We start from the raw sequence: 23,008 nt of genomic DNA on the forward strand, positions 1-23,008 counted from the left end.
CATTTAAAACAAGAAAAGTAAGTCAGGAGAAAAATCATCTTAGTGTAAACAAGAAGCCAAAACCTGTTTCACTTAAAGTACAACATAAACAAATAGATGAAAATTAGACCCTACCTGCCCCAGTAATTCAGGTAGACCTAGAACCTGGCCTGTAAACACCCCAACACAAATAAAGATGGAGTTGAACTGTCCAATGGAGCCCCGGATTTGCTTGGGTGAGATCTCACCTAAATACATGGGAAGAGCACTGAGGGCAATGCCTAAAAAAAACAAAACAACATTTAGTAGATTTTTCCATCCAGTCATAAACATTTTACTTGTTTTCTACTGTGTTTTTGTCTTTCATTCCAATGAATGTAAATTTAAGCAGGGTGTTTGCATTTCACAATTCAAAAATAAGATAAATCAGACAAATGTATATCTTTGGTAACATTACTTTTCTTGATGCTATAGGCATGCATTTCAGATGTGTATTCACTATTTATCAGTGATCATCTAGCTCTTAAACCTTACATAAAGGATGATACCTTGGAAATCTTCTTCATATAAAATGTAGCTGAATTTCCACAAGATGAAAGCAAATGTTCACATTAAAAAAAACTGAATTTATAATGAACTTGGAAAAAAAAACCTGAATTGTATTAATTAAACTATGCAATGAGCCATTATATTTGGACTAAAAAAGGTGAAGTTTCCTTATTTTATGCTGGGAAATTTTTACAGTATGTTTGGAAGGTTCAAAAAGAATCCTCTTTGATGACCAATCAACATTTACGTTTAGCTTAAAATCTTGCAGTAACAAAGCATTCTAAAGCAACAAATACAATACCCTATTAAAACGGACCTTTTCCCAAATTCAAAAAAGTTTCTATGGTAAAGAACATTTTACAATGTACTGTACTTTTGGTAAGTTGCAGAGGATAATCACATACAGTATACAGTACGTAGATAAAAGTGTAGATAATAATTATTTTATGATAGAAACAATACTATATTTTCTACCCTATATAATTGTATGAAAATTGCTTTGCATGTAATAAAATTATATCTACAGATTAAACCCAAGAAAACAAAGGCCATTTCTGAACTATTAGTTTTCAGTGTCATCATATTTCTAATGGACTATTTTTCTATCACTTTGAGCCCCAGACAATACACTGTTATCACCATTAACAGTAATTAAATATTTGTACAAAGGAATAAGTAATAGTTTATTCCATGCTGAAAAGAGAAGAGAGAAAACACAATGTTTCGGCTGTGAAGCCTTCTTCAGGTGTGAGCAGGCTTCACAGCTGAAATGTTTTCAGCATGGAATAATCCTATTACTTGTTCCTTTGTAGACTATGCATGCTGACGCAGCTATCTACCTGAATTAAATATCTGTATGATAATTAATATTACCAAAGCCACTTTCACAATGGTGAAGTTCATACAGTTGATGAAATTTTTTTTACTACATTTCTGCAATCTAAAAGAATGTTCATTTCCACATTTTACCACTTCACATTCTTGTAAAATCAAGAAATACAGTACTGTTACAAATGGGGGGCTATGAAAATGGTGAAAATCAGGAATTGACTGGGATGTTTAGTCCATGAGTCATGTCCCGGATGTCAGAAGGGTAGAATGGCAGGAGAACGAAAAGACCCTATGCGTAGAGGCGAGACGGGGGTTAGCCCAGGCTCAGCTGTTCAGGGAATGCCGTATAGAAACCTATGCCCTCAGGTAGCGGACGTGGGGCGACCTGGTGCTAGGTGGATCTCAGGACATCCGAACGTCAATGCTGAGCCAAGGCAGACTGAAAGACCCGGAAAAATATAACCCCAGAGAGAGAGAAACACTGGAAGGACAGCAGAGAACCAGAAACAAGAGACAGGACAGAGAAGGAGCACCCTGTGGCTGCAGAGGGCGTGACACCTCAACTTATTAGTGATTTCTCCAGAATATAACCAAGTGGTTGGTATAATTAGAGAGTCATGAATTATTTATTCTCTGGCACAGTTTTGGTGAAAAGAGTAATAATCCAGGCACACTTGGTTAAACAAACATTTGTTAACAAGAACAAGACAAACATTATGATTCACACAACAAAACATTCACACAAGTTACTCTATTTACAGAATGTACAAACAAGGCATTCCAGAGATCTAACTTTCAAATTACCCAGAAAAAAAAACAGAATGCTACCAAGTATTGAACTCAGAACTCATTTCCCACAGAGACCACAATAAGACATAAACTGCCTTCTTAATAAACACAATACAACCTGCAGTTAAATCTGCCTCTCTACAAAACCAGATGCTACTAGATAAATGAGTGCCTATCTCCCTGTTCTAACAATGCACCCACAAGTAGGAAAGACATCACTTAATGTGGTATCCTTTTTTTGCAGGAAACCCAAGTTCCTAAAAAACAGAATAGCAAGATCTCTCTAGTAAGGTTCAGATAAAGTACTTAGCTCCAGTCAGCTTTTTATGGATGATCATGTAGCAGGAGTTCTAGCTTGAGATACTATGAAATCACTCTGGACGGCTGAATGGGCTTCCTTCTCCACTCCTTCTCTCAATCTTATAACTCATCATTTTACTTCATACCTGCAATTGTATTTGGTAGAATTTTCACTCAGGTATGGAAAGACCATTACTATTACTCAATAAAAACTATGCTTTTTCTTGGTGAACTCACTAATTGTCTTACTCTAAATATGAAATGTTCCTCAACTTTCACTCTTTGATGCTTACATTTTAACTATCTTTCTTCACTGAGGATAGGATTTTTAATTCCTTTATTTGTTCTTTTGCACCCTGCAACATTTTTTTCAGTCTTCGTGTTCAGACTTCAGTCATTTTTGCTGTTTTTCCACAGTCCAGCTGACTAACTGCGAAAGGTTGCTACTCTATTGCTCTACCTTCAGTGGCCAGAAGATGCAATACTAATTTTCCAGGTAGAGCCTTCCTAATCCATGTACAGACACCTCCAGTTAGCCCTCATTTAGCCATCTCTGTTGCTCAGTGCTACTGTTTCAGCAGAGCCTGACAAACAAGCTACCACACAACGTGTTCATATTGAACTCATGTTTCACCTCAGTATAGTATCCTGGATGTTTTTAAATTGCCTCACAGCTCAACCTCACACATCCCAGAAGCCTGTTGAGATGCCCAATCCAGTTCTAGGAAAAACTAGCTATAGAGACCTTCTGTATCCCCCTCTCCCAGCTTATCCAGTTTTCTTATGGACATCTCTCTATAGCAAACACTGACACTTGTGATATAGCAGAAGCCAGTTTAACTAACCAGTTAATAACCAGTTATTTGCCTATTTAATTCCAAGTTTAAAAAACTCTCTTCCTCCAGAGACTCTCCTATGAGTCTATCAGTTTCTCAGGAATTCCATGGAAACATATTCTATCAGGTAATTTCTAACTGGTAAAATTCAACTCTTAAGAATATTTCCATGCTCAAAGTTTATGTGTGTCTAGTTTAAAATGTGCATCTACAGTAGTTACTTCAAGTAACTGTATTGACTCAAGACAGGTTCATTGGTGTGCCCTGAAACAACAGCTTCCCAAACAATCCTCTCTATCACAAATGAAGCCTCTCTATCACAAATAATTATTGACATACAGTAGTTAACAGCAGATAGTTTGGCAGTAGAAAATGCAATAAATGGAGGATATTTGTCAGCAATGACCAATAACAGAGGACACAAATGAGGAAGTGCCTAATTGTGTAAAAAATGACATATAACCACATATAACCAAAGTGTGCCTGCAATAGAAACTGAAGTAAAACCAGCTTTTATAGATTCTTCACAGAAAGAAAAATCTGTAGTTCTAAGAAAATTAGAATGATAAAAGGCTGCATGACTCCTGCTTGAATAAAATAATTCATATTACAATTAATGTGACATTTGCCAAGGAGCCAAAGGGACCAGACAGATACAGTAAAAGCCAAACAATGCAGATAAAAAATATTTGAGAGCTGATTAATTATTTAATGTAGTAATATGGTTATACAAATTATTTTAAGCAAACAGACAGCAATGCAAAAAATGGAGTCCAAAACATAGGCAGTAACACACACTGCCAGAGTGAGAGTTTGTGTTTGAAAGGGCTGGAGTACATCAGTGGCAGAGGTAGAGAATGTTGTTGTAATGTTATCCTACAAACATATTCTTAATTGTGCTAAATAATAATTAATACTTTTACATGCATACTTCTAAAACAATTATTTTTATACTTGACTTTTTCACTGTTTTCAATAATTGTTGGTTTTGCACTTACGGGTAAACTAATAAATGCTAAACCAGATTGAGAATGACAAAACAACAGTTCTGTTATGCCACACCCCCGGAGGACTCATCATTCCACCTTGCATTCCAGCACGGTTCCCAGTTAGCCCATTTACCCCAGCCTATTTAATGCTGCTTCACACTCTCCCCTGTGCTCAGTATTAGGGTTTTTCCTTGTTAGAGCTACAGTGCCTTGCGAAAGTATTCGGCCCCCTTGAACTTTTCAACCTTTTGCCACATTTCAGGCTTCAAACATAAAGATATACATTTTTTATTTTATGTGAAGAATCACCAACAAGTGGGACACAATTGTGAAGTGGAACGAAATCTATTGGATTTTTGAAACTTTTTTAACTAATAAAAAAATGAAAAGTGGGGCGTGCAAAATTATTCGGCCCCTTTACTTTCAGTGCAGCAAACTCACTCCAGAAGTTCAGCGAGGATCTCTGAATGATCCAATGTTGTCCTAAATGACTGATGGTGGTAAATAGAATCCACCTGTGTGTAATCAAGTCTCTGTATAAATGCACCTGCTCTGTGATAGTCTCAAGGTTCTGTTGAAAGCGCAGAGAGCATCATGAAGACCAAGGAACACACCAGGCAGGTCCGTAATACTGTTGTGGAGAAGTTTAAAGCCGGATTTGGATACAAAAAGATTTCCCAAGCTTCAAACATCCCAAGGAGCACTGTGCAAGCGATCATCTTGAAATGGAAGAAGTATCAGACCACTGCAAATCTACCAAGACCTGGCCGTCCCTCTAAACTTTCAGCTCAGACAAGGAGAAGACTGATCAGAGATGCAGCCAAGAGGCCCATGATCACTCTGGATGAACTGCAGAGAACTACAGCTGAGGTGGGAGAGTCTGTCCATAGGACAACAATCAGTCTTACACTGCACAAATCTGGCCTTTATGGAAGAGTGGCAAGAAGAAAGCCATTTCTCAAAGATATCCATAAAAAGTCTCGTCTAAAGTTTGCCACAAGCCACCTGTGAGACACCCCAAACATGTGGAAGAAGGTGCTCTGGTCAGATGAAACCAAAATCGAACTTTTTGGCCACAATGCAAAACGATATGTTTGGCGTAAAAGCAACACAGCTCATCACCCTCAACACACCATCCCCACTGTCAAACATGGTGGTGGCAGCATCATGGTTTGGGCCTGCTTTTCTTCAGCAGGGACAGGGAAGATGGTTAAAATTGAGGGGAAGATGGATGCAGCCAAATACAGGACCATTCTGGATGAAAACCTGTTGGAGTCTGCAAAAGACCTGAAACTGGGACGGAGATTTATCTTCCAACAAGACAATGATCCCAAACATACAGCAAAATCTACAAAGGAATGGTTCACAAATAAACGTATCCAGGTGTTTGAATGGCCAAGTCAAAGTCCAGACCTGAATCCAATCGAGAATCTGTGGAAAGAGCTGAAAACTGCACAAACGCTCTCCATCCAACCTCACTGAGCTCGAGCTGTTTTGCAAGGAAGAATGGGCAAGAATTTCAGTCTCTCGATGTGCAAAACTGATAGAGACATACCCCAAGCGACTTGCAGCTGTAATCGCAGCAAAAGGTGGCTCTACAAAGTATTAACGCAAGGGGGCCGAATAATTTTGCATGCCCCACTTTTCATTTTTTTATTAGTTAAAAAAGTTTCAAAAATCCAATAGATTTCGTTCCACTTCACAATTGTGTCCCACTTGTTGGTGATTCTTCACATAAAATAAAAAAATTATATCTTTATGTTTGAAGCCTGAAATGTGGCAAAAGGTTGAAAAGTTCAAGGGGGCCGAATACTTTCGCAAGGCACTGTATTTCGACTTTTCGCAATTACTTACTACTTGGTTTTGGCTTCCTGACCCTGGTTTGTTCTCCGACTACTGTATGTCTCCTGGTTTTGGTACCTTGGTTATCGATCTGGTTTTGACTCTCGGCTTCCTCACAGCTTACAGCTCCGCTTCTGGTTTTGTGCTTTTGCACCAGTTAGTTTACCTTCAGCTTTTGGTCCTTGAACTGTTATATAGACTACGCCTCTAGAGATCATCCTGGTTTTTCTGCATAGGGTCCTCATTAATATTTTATAACAAGTACACATTCATTTTTGCACCATTCATTACCTCCAGAGTACAAAATGACAAAAAGTGTGGCAACACATTTGCCATTCCCAAGGGCAATGCATACAGGAAAGACAATTAGGTTGACCAGGTTTTTAATTAGACATTAGGACATGACTTCTTACATCCCAGTGTACCTTTTCACCATTAGCGTGATAATTCTAGATTAGAGAGAGATGGTCCATCATCAACATCAAAGTATCGACATCTAGGGATATCAGGTTATAAGTTTGTATGTAGCGCTGCTATTGTTGAACAGTTACATGAAGATTCATTTAAAAATGTTTTAATGACCTTTCAATAAGTTTACTCACCTGAATCAATTCCAATGATAAATCGACCCAAAATAAGCATTTCAAAGGATCCTGCTAGCTCTCCAAGAGCTAACAAAAGTGAAGCAATAACAGCAAATGCATTGTTGAGCAGCAAGGTGCCCTTCCTACAGTGATAAAAAGAGTAAAAGCAGAAATTAAGTCAAATTGAGGTTCAGAGGAGGAAATATTGGCTTGTCTAGTCGAGAGGGAGGACAATAGTTGCTGATCTAACTTGTTTTTCTTTAAAGGACAGCAAGCAAGATCATCTTGTTTTCATATTACATTTTTTTTTTAATGAAATACATTTTTTGGTCACAAATAGACCCACTGAAGATATGTAGGCATGTAGGATTTATGAGAGTTGCATATGGGGAGAGGGCTCATATTTTCATCTTAAACTACTATGCTACTGTATACATAGAGTTACATATAGTTCATCCTCCAGGTGACCAGAAAATAGATGTACTCCCTCAACAGCAGGGATTCATAAATTTCTTACTTTATACAGCCCAGCAGAAGATCATACACAACAACAAATACAGTTTGCTCAACATAATACATGAAGAAGAAAGATTTGTTTCAATAAGACCAGTTGTTTTACTGTTGGACACAACTGGACCCTTTGTCCGCTTTTCTTGTCTTATTTTTTTTCAAAGACAATCCTGCATATTCTTTCTTCGGAACACAAATTATTCTACTCATTGTGTAGGGACATGGCCTATTATTTCACTTAGAATTACTTAATTCTAAAAATGTTTGTGTGTCTGGACAAAAAAACCTGTTGCCTGTCACAAGGATGTATCAAATGAGGCCCCCTATCTGTGGTCAGCCACATGTGAGCAAGTGAGGGAGATATGCTTATCTTTTGGATAAAGATCTTTCTCGGGACAGTCTAGATCCATTATCAATACTCCCTTAAGGTGGATGTCCACTGCTGGGGCCTGGATGTCTGGCAGAGGGATATAGGCACATCTGGAGATAATCCTAAAAATCACAAGGCATAGTCAATCATCCAGCAAGATGACCAACCAGTCAGGAATCTGCAGGGTGTGGGTACCCACTCCACCTGGTAGCTTCTTTGCCAATTACCAACCATATTTCCCCAGTTAAAAAGCGGTACATCACCTCTACTTCCGCCACTGTCCTCTCTCCGCTGAACCAACTTGGCTGACAACAGAACCAAGTACCCGCCACACTTGTTGTCTGAGCTTTGGGACTTTTTCTGAAGTGCCGAGTTAGGGAGTGAGCCCGTATGTAAAGACAGAATTCTGCCTGAGGTCTAGCATGCAGCAGAACCTTGAGACGAGCTACTAGCTACGACCGTGCACCCGCTTGATCACCGGAGCATTACTGATGGACTTTTTGTTGACACACCTGCATAAGGCATTATTCAGAAGTAGTTGCTATTCCAGGAGCAAACTGAGTTTCTCCTCTTTTAGTGTGACTCGTCCCAACTGAGCAATTGCTTGCTTCCTATGCAAGCAAGTCCTATGCATTCCTATGTCCCAGTTCAGCTCAACTATAATTCATGCACTCTCTTGAGAATAAAAATATTGTATTAACACATTCATATCAATTTAATTCATTTAAGTAGGTAGATAAGAGTGTCTGAATGTTAATTATTTTAATGAGCCCGATGAGGAAGTTGGTCTAACCAATGGTATTCTAAGATCATATCCCTGTTTTATTAATCTTTTCGTTATTTTATGTACAGTATACTTTGTTTCTATGTATAAATAAATGTATTGTGTGTTGTAAATCCTTGTGAAGTCTCCTTGTTGTCTGGCTGATTGATTCCTAATAGTGAAAATAAACTACACAAATAGTCAACTAAATAGTGTGCCATTAAATTTACAAAACCCCTACAACTGCAATTGAATATTTGTTGTGGAAGTGATATTCTGTTCTATTTTGATGTGTATATACTGAGGATGCTTTTATATTCATTATACTTCGTAATTCCATCACTGTGACACTGCCCAGTTGAAGAACAGTATTAAGGCATATAAACTATGGTTTGAATTTTGCTTTTAATGTGTTTTCTTTTCTCTTTATTCTGGCAGTTATACACACAACAGAGTTAGTTACTTTTTGTCTTTTTGATTATTTTTAGAGTGATCTTAGTGTCCATCTTCCAAGGAATAGGCTTCTCTACACTTCTGGTTTTAAATGTATGTTATGATAAAATTATAATTATGGCCTAAAACTTATATTGCTTGAATTCAACAATTTAGAAAACCATATGTTTGAATTTCTATGTCATAGGAATTTCCAGAACATTGTAGCGCTCTCAGGTTCACGTGGGTATGCACCCTAGCATCTGCTGCCTCAGGTTGGCCCCCCACCGCTGGGGACTTAAAGCCGGGCCTCCGTAGTCCAACAGGGACCAAGCCAGCTGTGCTAAAGGGAGATCTCCCTTCAGCCCAAAGGCTGAGGTCCCTATTCACAGGGAAGGGTGGTGACATCACTGTGGTGGTAAGCCGGCTCGCACAACCTCTAATGTCTGCCATATGAGTTACAATATTTAAATCACGTGTTACGAAGCGGCTTTCAGGACCCTATGAAGACAGGCATAATCTGGAGGGGAGTGAGAAACAGCGGGAAAAAAGGACTAGAATAGGGGCTGGAAGAAGTACAGGGGGGTGTCCAAGGTGCTCAGGGAGGTGAGGTCCAAGGCAAACAAGTCCGAGGGGTGTTCATAGGAGATCCAGGGGATGCAAATGTCCTGAGCCGTGTGGTCCATCCGTGACAAAGATGAGACAAAGTTAAAAGTCGGAGCGGGATCTAGCGAAGGGTCGGGGGAATAAAAAAGGGTAACGGGGCCAGGTGTCCATGCCCCTGGACCCAGATGGTCAGGACGCCTGCGAAAAGACCTGCCTTCGGACAACCTGGAAAATAGGCAAGCCCTGTGGCATCCATCTTCCAAAGCTGAGCCTGGAATAGTGGGAGCATCTGGCTTTTAAAGGGGAAACTGGAACAGGAGGTAGGTGCAGGAGATCAGGTAAAATGTGAAAGAGCCGGAGCGCCCTTAAGGGGGAGAGATTACAATCATGACATCAAGAGGACCATCTTAACTTTGATTTTCACAATTATTAAAATAAATATAGTCATTGCTCATTACTTTTCTTTAGATAAAATAAATATGTGCTTGAAGTAATCAAGATAAAAGATAAAATCAGTGAAATTGGATTAAGCAACAAACTTGAAGATCAATTCTGTAATGCACCACTTAATACTACTATATTATACTTACCACCAGTTGATTCAGCACATCCAATGTGTTTGATTCATCGGCTATTTTAGGGGTACTTAAAATTTAAATGCTCAGAATTTGTGGAGTATATCCTTACTATCTCTTGAAACAGGTTCCACAGAGAAGAGTATCAAGCACTGGTCCATTAACACCACTTGTGTTATAGAAGCAACCATCTCTAAATTTCCTTAGAGATTTGCCATCTCAGTGAAGATCAAACCCAGCTTGTTTAGATTCTCTTGACAATATCAGTTTAAAAGGCACTAATGCTCTGCTGCTATTTCAAAATCTATACCAATGATCTAAAGTCTGCTATAGTGAATAAAAGTTTCATAATCTGCAAATGACACAAAATAAGTAATGATACTACTAGTTTCAGAGCACCACAATAAATACAATGAGTTTCAGTCAGTATTCAGGACTGAGTGGATACCTACAGTAGCACATAGAATTGACCATACTGTACTGTATAAAAAGTAAGTGTACAGGATGTCTTATTTATCTATGACAAATTTATATTTAATAAATAATGTTTAAATAGATTTAATGGAGTGTAGTTATGCCTTTGACTAATTGATAATGTTACAGTTAAATGGGGGTGGTCAGCATTTGACTTTTGTCAACATTTGCAGTTCTCAAGAACATCAAAACAAGAAAGGATCTGAGGGGTTTACTGAATTGAATTGGGTCTGAGACACACTGATCAATGGAATTGTCTGGTTTACTTTGGTTAATTAAGTTCTTGGTAAATCAATAAGAGTTAGCAACAGTCTGGGGACAAAAAATAAAAAGACAGAGAAAAGAGGGGAGAAAGGGAAGGAGAGATGATGGACAGAAAGACCCAAGGAGAGAAAAGATACAGGAGGAAAGTCCTTGTTCTGATCATTGTTTAAGACCCGATTTGAGATTTGAGTTAAGTGTTGGAGCTCACCATTCTGTTGTTTTTAGGAAACTCTGATTCCCTGTACAGAGAATCCCAAGGTTAAAAATGGTCTTTACTGTTTAGTGGATGTATTTTTAGAATAGGGAGAATAGGTTTCCCATTCACTCTGTAGCATTCAGATTTTTATATAGAGAGATTTAACTGTAGGTCATATTCTGTTTAGTTTAGAAGGCAGGTTTATCTGTCTTATTGGCCTATGTAGGTGTTACATATGATCTGAATATTTGGTAGCAGCCTGCTGCTTGTACATACATAAACTTGTATGTTGTACAATATGTTTATGTTGTGTACTTTATGATGTGTTCCATTGTCATTATTATTTTTTTTTAATGCCCAATTATTACTCTTTTCACCGAAGCTGTGCCAGAGAACAAATAATTAAAGTGCCTATAATAATACCATCCATTTGGGTATATTACTGGCATATATCGTTACAATTTGGGAGTTGCAATTATTTATTTTAAAGAGGATCTGCAGTCCCAATTTCTCACACCAGCAACAAAATTAATTTTAAAGCTGCAGCAATGGCAAATTAAGAGAATACTTCCAGACTCTTGAGCACTGTCAAGGCATGCAAGTATATTGTACTTGAAATTAAAATATATGTATATATAAATTAGCCAATTTAATATATTAATGTTCTTAGGAGTTCTTTATCAACCACGTTTTTGACAGAATGTAATCAGAATCAATGCAACCATGGACTTTTTTACTAGAAACAGTACTTGAGGGTTATTACTTTAATGGAATATACAGAGGCCTTACAAATCAGTCATGGTTAAAATAGGATAATATTATGGATAATAGGATTATACTATGACTGAAATTATATTATTGTGATTAAAATTGGAAATACTTTTTATCCTCATTGTAAAATTTTATACAGTATCGTGTAAGTTCTGCGATCTAAGTAACCCTCAAACCAGAAGCAGATTCCTGTTACAGTATATTAGACATCATTAAGAATTTAACAATTTCTCTAGCTTGTCCTGTATAGAGGTCTGAAAACACTATCTACAAATGATTTCTGCATTAGCTATGATTGTGTTACAGTAATGTGCAGTTATGCAATAATATTACTTTTGAGCCACTTTTCATTTCCTGATTCCACCACAAACACTAAAAGGCTTTCAATATCGTACGTAAGTTTTCTTCTGTAGTTTTGATCCACCAAAGAACAGCACTTTCAAATAAGTACCACATTTTAAGTTACATTGTTTGAATATGATATTGGGAAGAAGTCATTCAGCCCATCTAGCCCATTTGGTAAAGTCATCTTGAGGTTTTAATTAAGCACCAATCAGACAACACTTAGCAGAATATACTTCTCTCACACTTGATAAAACAGCAGAAATGAATGGCAGTTTACAGTGATGTGATGTTCTGACATAATAATGTTCATAAAGGCATGAAATCTCAAGCTCAGCATGCTCCGCGGGACATCGAATTTGTAAAGGGATTTAACAAGAAACCATTGAAGCTTAATTTGCCATCGCTGCAGCACTAAGAGAAATAAAATGCAGCTTTAGCTTAACCTTTGAAGATACATAACAATTTCGCTTAATTTTCTGTATAATTACAATCTATGAAAGTGTGAGGGACATTTCATATCTGTTCTTTAAAGGAATTTTCTAAGTTAATTATGAATGCATTAATAATTGTCAGACATGGACCATAATTGAATTATAATTCTCAGCTGGATATTTTTCTTTCATACACTTTTTAAAAGGACAATCTAATCAGTTTGAATGACTCTGCATTTTTATGACACTGAGGCTTATTCTGTGCATTTGTCTCCTTGTGGCTACCTTCAGTTAACATTAATTACTTCTCCTTTTTAATTAACTTAATTTAGATATTTCATCTAACCTGTCATAATGTTATCTTTACCTTTGAGTTCTTTCACTGTTTTCATCAGGACACAGTCTTTAAGTAGTGCCTAGCCACTTAAATGTACTCAGGGGCAATAAAGAATGAGGACTGACTAAACAGAGCATTTTATGTTATATACCAAAAATAAACTTTTATCATGCCTTCTTCTTTTTACCGAAGTTACAAAATTTCTAAACAAGTGCAGGAGGTTGGGGGGGGGGGGTTAATTTACTGTGAAAATCATGCATTTGATGTCTTTTAGAAATTAATCAATGAAAATAATTTTCACACAGATTCTAAATACACAATATACAATTTCTTGATATAACCAAAACTTGTATGACAAGCAACAATGTCATTGAATATATATCTGTGAAACAGTCTGCTGTAAACATGGCTGATCACTCACTCAGGGATTACAAATATCAGAGTTGATAACTTCAGAGTTAAAATATGCATCAAGTATAATATGTTACAGTCTAGCTTGTAGGTTCAGTCTCATATATCCAAAACACATTTAATATTCTCAGACACAAGTAAATAATGTAACGCATACGGCCCACATTACAGGTTGTGTGATTCGGCTTGCCAGTGCGGTGACGTCACTGCCCGGTGGAGGGACGACATGAGATGGGAGTGGCGAGGGAGCATACCCATGTGAACCTGAAACCGCTACATTGGTGTCAGAGTGGGATGGGATAGCCCTTCGCTGAGAACGGCGAATTAAGCAGGGGAGAGTGTAATGCATACAGCTGACGTTACAGGTTGTGCAGGCTGGCTTGCATGTCACTGCCCTTCCCTGTGAATAGCAGGGAGATCTCCCCTTAGCTCAACCGGCTGGCTCTCTGTTGAGTGATGCCTGAGGCCTGGCTTCAAGCCCCACCTGAGGCAGGAGCGGTGAGGACACATACCCACATGAACCTGAAAATGCTACAACATGCATTTCCTATTGTGAACTAAACATCAAACATGCATTTATAATGGTAGATCAAATTTTGAGACTTATGATGTGAATATTTCTAAATAATGAAGCTTTACTCAACAGATCTGTTGTCCAAATGTCCATGATGAGTTTAACTACAGAACTCAGTTCATCTGTGGCAGAACTCAGACTTTTCTGTGCTGGTAGGAGAGAGAGAAAGAGCTTTTCTGGCATTGCCTACCAGCTTGCATTGGCCTCAGGAAACTCTGTCAAAGTAACGGTCTTTCTTTAAAACAGTCTGTGGACAGTTTGCCTTCTTGGGGTTCACAAGGTAGACAAAAGGGAAACTTAGCGCTACTGTATAGCTTTTTGTTCAGAATATTCTGGATGTCGACAAAAAGAACGATAAAAATAACAGTGGGGGCTTATGAACAGAAGATTTCTTTTGTTTCAGGAAGAATCTTACAATCTCCAAGATGGCCTGGCATCTTGGAGAAAAGTTTAAGTTGTGACTTGGAATGTTTTCTGGCACATTGTCATAAAAGCTAGTTTGCCAGTCTAGAGAGGGATCAGTGGTTTCCAAGGACTTCAAGTCAGTGGTTAACCAGAGAAAAATGACATGTTCCAGTTTATATGGGGCGACATCACAAGTTGGTCATTGTCTGAGATGCCATCAGGATTGGTTCTGGTAGCCATTTTACAGATCCTCAGTTGGTGGATCTTCTTTTGGGTGATAGACAGTAACCCTAACCCTAACCCTAACCAGAGAAAAATGACATGTTCCAGTTTATATGGGGCGACATCACAAGTTGGTCATTGGCTGAGATGCCATCAGGATTGGTTCTGGTAGCCATTTTACAGATCCTCAGTTGGTGGATCTTCTTTTGGGTGATAGACAGTGACCTTTGACCTGTGGTTTTGGGAAGAATCCTGCCTGGAGCTTAAAGGAGCTCGTCTATGTTATATGTCTTTAAATGTACAGCACTGTTGTCTTAAAATGTTTTATGATGTCTCTTATCAGAGGGTCCTCTTAAGCCACATTATGAAGCATTTAGGAAGAGGCACCAGACTGCTTGGGCAAGGTACACAAAGATGATTAGAAATATTTAATAATACTTAATTCAAAATGAAATAATAGGACTGGCCCCTACACAGGTTATATTCATAAATTGTTTTAAGTTTTAAATTACAGACTATACCTAATTCTTGTATGACTTAATAATTGTTTAACATGAACTTTCATCAGTGTCTTTCTCTGTATATACTGTATGTCCAAGTTGGAAGAACTGGCTGTGCATCGTCAAGTATATGAGTATAATAAAGTACTCTACTGTATATAAAGTACTCCATCCCATAACTCTGCTAAACCTTAAAACCTTGCTGACTACCTGTTCTATGTGAACTGTTAGTATTTGCTTTGGCATCTTTTGACAAATTTGACTAAATGATTACTGATTTACTTATAAATTGGCTATAATTTCTATAGTTACTTCATACATAACCAGAAATAATTACAGGTTAAAACTCTGCATAAAATAGATATGTTCATCATCTACTCAATATGAAACAAATTTAACTTCATTGTGTGTTTTCAAATCATTCATATTGTTAAATATTTAATTACCATTTCAACTGAAATTTTATTTATTAACTTGAGTGGTTTAGGCCTTACACACGTATATAATGTCTCTTAATTGGCAGAAGAGTACACTGAAATCTGAGTTATTCCCAGTCACACAGTGTAATTATAGACCTAGTGTGTAATTAATTACACAGTAAAAGATTCCATTTTCTACACTGAACTCTCTACATGAGTGACATAATCCTTTTTAATTACAGCATACATATTTTCAGCATTTCTATGTGAAAGGGGTGTCACAAAAATGCAGTTAGTCCTGCAGTTAAGACTTGAGTTTCAGACATGCAGAAGAGGTCATTAATCTCCATAGTTTATTTGTAAGTAGCAGCTTGCACATTGCTTATCTGAGTGTAGAAAAATGCTCTGGGAGTAACCAGACACAGGGGAATGTTTAAACAAACACCGAACTGAAAAGACATCTGATGGATTCTCCTGGGTACGTGCTTCCATTACTCTTGCTGATGAAAACCCAGTTGATGGAAAACATTGGCAGTCTTGTTTTCCTTTAGGATACCGCAAGTGCTTAGATGCTTTTCTTCTCACTATTTAAGATAAAGTTTCAGAACAGAAGAACATTCAAGCAGTATTAATGTATGTATTAATGGAATTTGGGGAGATCTGAGATTATATACAAAATGTTTAACAGAAATGTAGTATGTTCTGATTAGAAATATTACTAAGAGGGTTTAGGTATACCTAAAAAGTCCGGATTCCTATGGTATTCACTGCATTGTACACAAAGGAGTGTAGGATGCTATTGTCACGGACGTCCAAAGGGACTAACCGTGGGGAGCAGGAGAGCAGAAAAAGACCCATATGCGTAGCGGCGAGACGGGAAAAAGGCCCGGGCTCATTAGTGCAAAGAGTTCAGGAATGCCGTATAGAAACCTATGCCCTCAGGGAGCGGACGTGGGGCGCCCTGGTGCTAGGCGGGTCTCAGGACATCTGAACATCAATGCTGAGCGAGGACAGAGTGCAAGACCCGGAAATATATAGCCCAAGGGAAAGAGAGGGACAGGAAGGACAGCAGACCAGAAACTAGGGACAGGACAGAGAAGGAGCGCCCTCTGGCTGCAGAGGGCGTGACAGCTATGTTTAAGTGCATTCACAAAGATTTTTAGAGGCCAATAAAAAATCTTGTGTGAAAGTATAAAAAAACACAAATAGAATTATCTTGGAAATGTAGCAAAGCCTCACAAGCTCTCACAAGCCAATTAGTTTTAAATGTGCTGTTTGGAAATGGGACATGTCAATATGAGCTTTGAATATTAAAATCCTGTCTGACCAATGCTGAAAACCTCTCTGAATAAGTGACTGCTTAAATGATTGACAACAATGATTTTGGCATACTCCCTTACGATGATCAAATTTAAGCTTATTGATATAACCATAATGTAACTGTTTTATCCTGCATGAAAAAAAAAAGTTTGAGATGAGATTTGATCCAGAGAATGTAATGCTATACAATGTATTTTCACAATTTTTAATCATAATTAGTTTAATTTATCTGAAGGTTCAAATTATATGAGAATTATCATGTTTCAAAATACAAAACAGCACTCCAAAACTTTTTTTTTGGGAAATGTATATGTATTGTTTGTAATTTTACAAAATGGGACATGATAAGAAACCATTGGACATATTATTGCATGCAGTGCAGTCCAGGTAACCTAATGTTTAGGCAAATATCCTACAACAAGAACCTGCTCAGTAAACGATATAAGTAATTCTCTTGAATATCCTAGGCTAGAACAAAAGTACTGAGTACACCAAACATGTTAGATTTCCATATGAACTTCCTTCACATATTGATTCCAAGAACAGAGATGGAATTCTAATATACTGTACATTATAATAGGAATTCAAGAGGAAGGTTAAATTCTAATTTGCCGCTTGATTCTAGTCTCACACCCATGACAAATCTCACACTTGCATCCCTCCCATTTTCACATCGATATCTTTGCAGCAAACCCCCTAGTTCCATCTTCACAATAGTTAATGGGGGGAGGGGGTGTTGAGCAGCCTATCCTACCTTGAATGGAAACTGGAAACAATGAATTGAACAAAACACAGGCAAATCCTTGTGCAGAGCCATTCACCAAAAAGCTTTGGACCGGGAAGCAGATTCATACAGTAGTTCAAAGTGACAACGACCCCAAGCTTACAGCCAAAACAACAATGGAGTGGCTTCAGAACATGAAGGTCAGTATTGCAATTTTTAAAGGGTGGGGATTCTTTCTAAAGACACAATATATGAAATATTATATGACATTTATATGAAATATATAAGACTTATAATTATACATATATTTAATTAAATATACATGTGAAGAAAGCCATTTGGTGTGAGAGGAAAATCAGTACACACCTATTCTAATTAATAATAATAATTGGCATAATATTTTTTTCTGGGTTGTTAGGAAGTTAGAAATCTGGGATATCTTATTAGAAGGTTTGTACTTGTAACTTGTGTTTTGTATCTTTATGTTCTGTGTTGTTTAGTGTGTGTACTGTCAATATTAATAAATATCTGTTTAACTAAGTGTGCCTGAATTATTACTCTTTTCACCAAATCTGTGTCAGAGAACAAAGACCTTATGTGCCTCTCACTCTTCCAATTGCTCAGAAATATTCCTGGCAAACTCATCTATATGCTGGTGGTTATGATTATTTTGTTTATTGATTCAACTGCTCAATAATTCCTGATATTCACTATTCCCATAACCACCTATTTGTAACACTGCATTAAGGCGTTTTTTAAAATAATTTGATAGACAATAGAGATAAGAAATTCAGGAAAATGGATATACGCTTTCATACTCACCTTCCCACATATTTTACAAGCAGGTGGACTCCCACAGCACCAAAAAGACCTCCAACGGCAAAAATGGAGACTGTTACTGACCACAGAATAGTCAGAGATCCTGCTTCAATGGGATGGTCATATCTTTCAATCCAGGTTTGGTTGTAAAAGGCTTTAACATACTATGAGAGTAAAACAAAAGGTCCATTTAATAATGAAAATACATTTTCATTAATAATTTATTAAACAAAATGTCTAAATTTGTAGTTATGCTATGGAGTGCAGTTCAGTCTGTAAAAGTAAATATGCATTGTGCTATACATCTGCAATCCAACATTAAAATGCCTATAAAATATTCATTTATCCACTATTTAACTGCATTCTGAGGCATTAGAATCACATTGAACACATTTGACACAAAAATGACACAGACAATTTGCATTAGATACAGATAATGTTTTTTTTTCCTTGCAGCATCGATGACAAAGATAACATACAACATAAATATCTATGTTTCAAAGTCTCAGGAAATACTTCAAAATGTTTTCCCTCTAACCATCTTCATACCTTTTCATCCAATTTAGGGACACAGGGGAGCCTGAACCTATTCAGGCAAGCAACACACCCTGGATGTGATGTCTGTCCATTGCAGGGCCCATACTCACACTAGGGCCAACTTTCCCATAAGCCAATCACCCTACTAATATGCTTTTGGACAGGAAGGAAACTAAAGAACTCAGTCAGAGGAAACCCACTAGAACATGGAGAGAACATACAATCTCCATGCTGATTGCACCTCAGGCCCAGAATTGAACCTAAGACTCTAGCCCTGCAAGGTAGCAATGCTAACCACTGTGCTACTCTCCTGCTTTACTTAATTCAGCTTAAACTCTTTTCAATTATCAGAACTGCTATAATTGAAAATTAAATAATTTGAATTGTTCCATGTTTTCTACCTCAGTACAGTATATCGGTCTCATGTCTAGCTCTCAAAATCCATAGCTTCCTGATTCTGGTGTGGAGATCATAGTACATAAATCCTAGTGTACTGTCCCAAGCCAAGGTCTATCACACTCACTCTAACAAAATGTCCCAGTTCAAAAATCAAGTGTAATCTCAGACACTAATAATTGCCCCCTTCCCATTTATACAGTAGGCTTTATTACAGTACTTCTGAAACTATATGATTTATCAGCAGCCTGGTTGCACCTGGGCCTTCACTGTCATTGACAGAATTTTGACTTGGTGCACTATATTATACAGTGATTACTTCTACAGTTGAAAATTCACTTTTTATTTCATAATAAACTTCAAACATCATAAAATATCTATTATTATACAAGGCTCCATGATGCAATGGAATATGATATTCCATTTTCAATCTTTCCCCTGCGAGGCATGAAATTTAATTTACTAAAAATTAACTGAATACAGTACATCACTACCCCTAGACCCAACATTGACTATAATAAAAACTTGATTTAAAATAATTTTCTTGTAACATAAAAAAATACTCCCCTTTGTTCTGGTATTGAAAGAAATATTGTAATTCACTATCACCTACATTCATGCCTAAAACCTTGAGATGAGATTTGATCAGAGGATTTGGAATCACATTGCATTTTTAAGTGCTAAAGAAGTGGTTTTGTCCTTTTACTTTTCTCAAAAATTGCCAGTGGCTATATCACCCTGCAGCTCTCAACTGGTTACCCACTGAAGCTAAGCAGCTTGGAGCCTGGTCAACCTGGAGATGAGACCTCCTGGAAAAAGTTATGGTTGCTGCTGGAAGTGGTGTTAGTGGGATCGGTGGGGGTTGGCACCCACCCTGCAGTCTGTGTGGGTCCTAATGCCCCAGTATAGTGACAGGGACACTATACTGTAGTGGGCACCATCTTTTAAACCGGGGTCCTGACTCTCATTGGTCATTAAAGATCCCCAGGAATTTCTTGAGAAGAGTAGGGAGTTATCCCGGTGTCCAGGCCAAATTTCCCCGCTCAGCCTTTACTGTGGCTTCTAAATTGTCCCCATGTATGATTGGCTTGCACATGCCCCGAGATGGACTAGCTCCCCGACCAGGGTGTACCCCACCTTGCGCTTGTTGCTTGCCAAGTAGGCTTTGACTTCCTGCGACACCCTATGGTAAAAAGCGTGGTACATGACTTTTTTCAAAATCTAACCTTTAAGGCAATAAGATTGCAAGAGGACATTAAACATTGCATTACAAACATCCTTCATTCAAGTTGTAAATAATTCAGTGGTAGCAACAAGATAACAAAAAATCTATTTCAATTACATTTCATCAAATGTATCCAGAGGCATGATAGCAATGTGATTTCAGTTAAGCTTTTTAAATTATCCAAAAGATTTACCCATTTTTTCTCCATAGAGGTTTGGTGATCTATGTCATGAAAACTGTGAAACCTTGATTGAAATGCACCACAAAAGAAGATAAATCTTCAAGAGGATAAATCTGAAATATTTTCTTCCCTTACACCTTTCTCATTTCTTTGTACCATGTCGAGTATGACTTTGTCACATTTTATTTATTTTTGAACACTCTTCTATCTTTTTTACCTCTGTTGAAAGTTACCTACACAACATATGAAAACTTTCTGAATTTTGAGTTTAAATTAAAATGCATGTCATTAAGCAGTAACCTTAGTGATATTTTCTAATTCCAAACTTTCTCTAATTCTACTTTCTTTTGCCAAACAAACGTTCTTAAAATGTGTTACTGTATATGATTTATTTCTTGGAATAGCCTTAACCTTTGATGAGTAACATTTAACAAGTGAAAGAATGAAGGTTTTCATTTGAGTTAAAAATGAATATCAGCTGTCATCATTGACAGCAACACATTTGAGTGAAGTGAAAAATTAATTTGCACAAAAATATCCAAACATTGTCCAAACATTTTAAATAAACACTCAGTTCATTACAAAAGACTAAAGAACAGCCAGTTGTTTTTAGTGATGATAGTAAAGGCACATTTGTGCACATAAGTATAACATTCATTAGGAAATTGTATTTAATCAATAACTGTCATAAGACTACTCTCTACTGTAACTGGGGCTCAGTTCTAAACAAGTACCAAATTGAACCAAAGCACAATCAAAAAGATACAAAAAAGTCCTAATGTATTCAAAAGGCAGCAGCAAGCTACAACAAGAGACCAAACTGCAGTCCTCCAGTGCCCATTACAAAACAACCACAGCTCCTTCCTCCTTAGATCTCACAAGAGAACTCTCTCAGCTGAGCTCAACCTCTGCATTTTATTGTGGAGGCTCCACCTCCTGTAACCTTAAAAAAACTTAAAGATACATTAACCCTTTTCACATTTGCACCAAATAAATACCCCATTATACCAAAACACAATACCTAAAATATACCTCAGTGACCACAAAATATTTCTACAATATATTTTCTTCAACATATTGTAACATAAATAATTACTTTTAAAACACCGGTGTTACCAAAGGGATGGGGAGGCCAACTCTCCTCCAGTCCAGAAGAGGACACTGTTAAAACAGGCCAGAGTACGTCTGGTAGCTGTTTCCTAGAGTTTAAATGTGGCCCTCACTCTTAATGTGGTTTTGCCTATTAAGCAGGTAATGACCTAACAAAGAATGACTGCAGCTACCAAACATTTCAAACTTCATCAATTGTATTTCTCCTTTTTTGGCCTCCTAAACAAAAGAACCTAAACAAAAAGGTAACTACTAATTTAGTAAGTCTAAATCCCTTTGTTTAAGGGGCCTGCATCACCCTGCAGGCCATGGGATAGGCCCCATCACAATAACAATGTTAAATGAAAATGCCTTTTCAACTGTTGAAATATGTGCTGAAAAATAAGGGCAGCAATAATTATGTAGCAGTGTCTTTTAAAAATTAAGTAATGACTTACTGAGGATGGTGCATTGACTACTGACAAATTGTAGCCATACAAATAAGAAGACCCAAGAGCTCCAAAAAAAGATGAAATCACAAGACGAGCTGTCCATATCTAAAAGAAAAACAGAGATACTGTAAGGTACATTTCATTTATCAGTGTTCAAAACTGCTTTAAAAATAGTAAATATGAAAAACAAATTTAAATAAGCTGCAGATTTTTTTCTTTTCAAACTGAACAACATAAAAATAACAGCACATCAAATTATACTACAGATGCAGCCATTCAAAGTGAGCGGTACAGACACGTACCGCAGGTAATTGGCTGCGGTGTCGCGTATCATGACGTAAGATGACGCGGGGTACCGCGGTGCGTGATTGGTTGACCGACAGGGGCACTTGTGGTCCGTTGGTCAGTCGTATACTTACTGACTTACTGTAAACGTCTTTACTGTGCCTGTTGTAGATATTGAATTTTACCACTGAAGGGAAATCTTAGCAGCTGAGCATAAAAAGAATAGGAGCATACTGTAACGTGTATGAAGGCCATAAATGATATTAATTTTGGAACATAAACATACAGTATATAGCTGGTCTTGGTACTTTAAAGAAAAAAATACACACCAGTATTCCATTTCTCCCTAAACATTTTAAGCTTCGAAGTCTTTAACTAATGTGATACCGGAGTCAACAAGCATACTTTTAGAATTTGATTAAAAGGGAATATAATATGGAATCGCGTATCTCAAGAATTAAATAACGGTATGATTATATTCGTGTACTGCGACAGGGCTGTGTAGGGCTGTATCGCCTCCCTGTTCATGCGAGTTGTCTTTAGCCTACTGGTCTAGGTGCATGACTACCAACTGGCAGGTTGTGTGTTTGAATCCAGCTGGTGCTGGACTTTTCTTTTAACAAACATTTCTTCGAAAAAATAGAATAGCGATATTATGGACAATCAATTGACTTTT

The 23,008-nt window shown here is 37.4% G+C and overlaps 1 protein-coding gene across 5 annotated transcripts in view; it reads right to left on the reverse strand.

The window, feature by feature from the left end:
- slc2a9l2 (solute carrier family 2 member 9, like 2) overlaps window positions 1–23,008 on the reverse strand; it is a 328,902-nt gene that overhangs the window by 230,165 nt on the left and 75,729 nt on the right. For all 5 annotated transcript variants that reach the window (XM_069190343.1, XM_015344752.2, XM_015344753.2 and 2 more), the window contains 4 exons: window positions 22,054–22,152; window positions 18,171–18,331; window positions 6,718–6,842; window positions 115–260 (listed from right to left, as the gene is read on the reverse strand). In XM_069190343.1, the coding sequence (XP_069046444.1) occupies window positions 115–260; window positions 6,718–6,842; window positions 18,171–18,331; window positions 22,054–22,152 (531 nt within the window). The remainder of the gene's footprint in view (window positions 1–114; window positions 261–6,717; window positions 6,843–18,170; window positions 18,332–22,053; window positions 22,153–23,008) is intronic.

Source organism: Lepisosteus oculatus, chromosome 1, assembly GCF_040954835.1.
Source record: "Lepisosteus oculatus isolate fLepOcu1 chromosome 1, fLepOcu1.hap2, whole genome shotgun sequence".
NCBI lineage: Eukaryota > Metazoa > Chordata > Actinopteri > Semionotiformes > Lepisosteidae > Lepisosteus > Lepisosteus oculatus.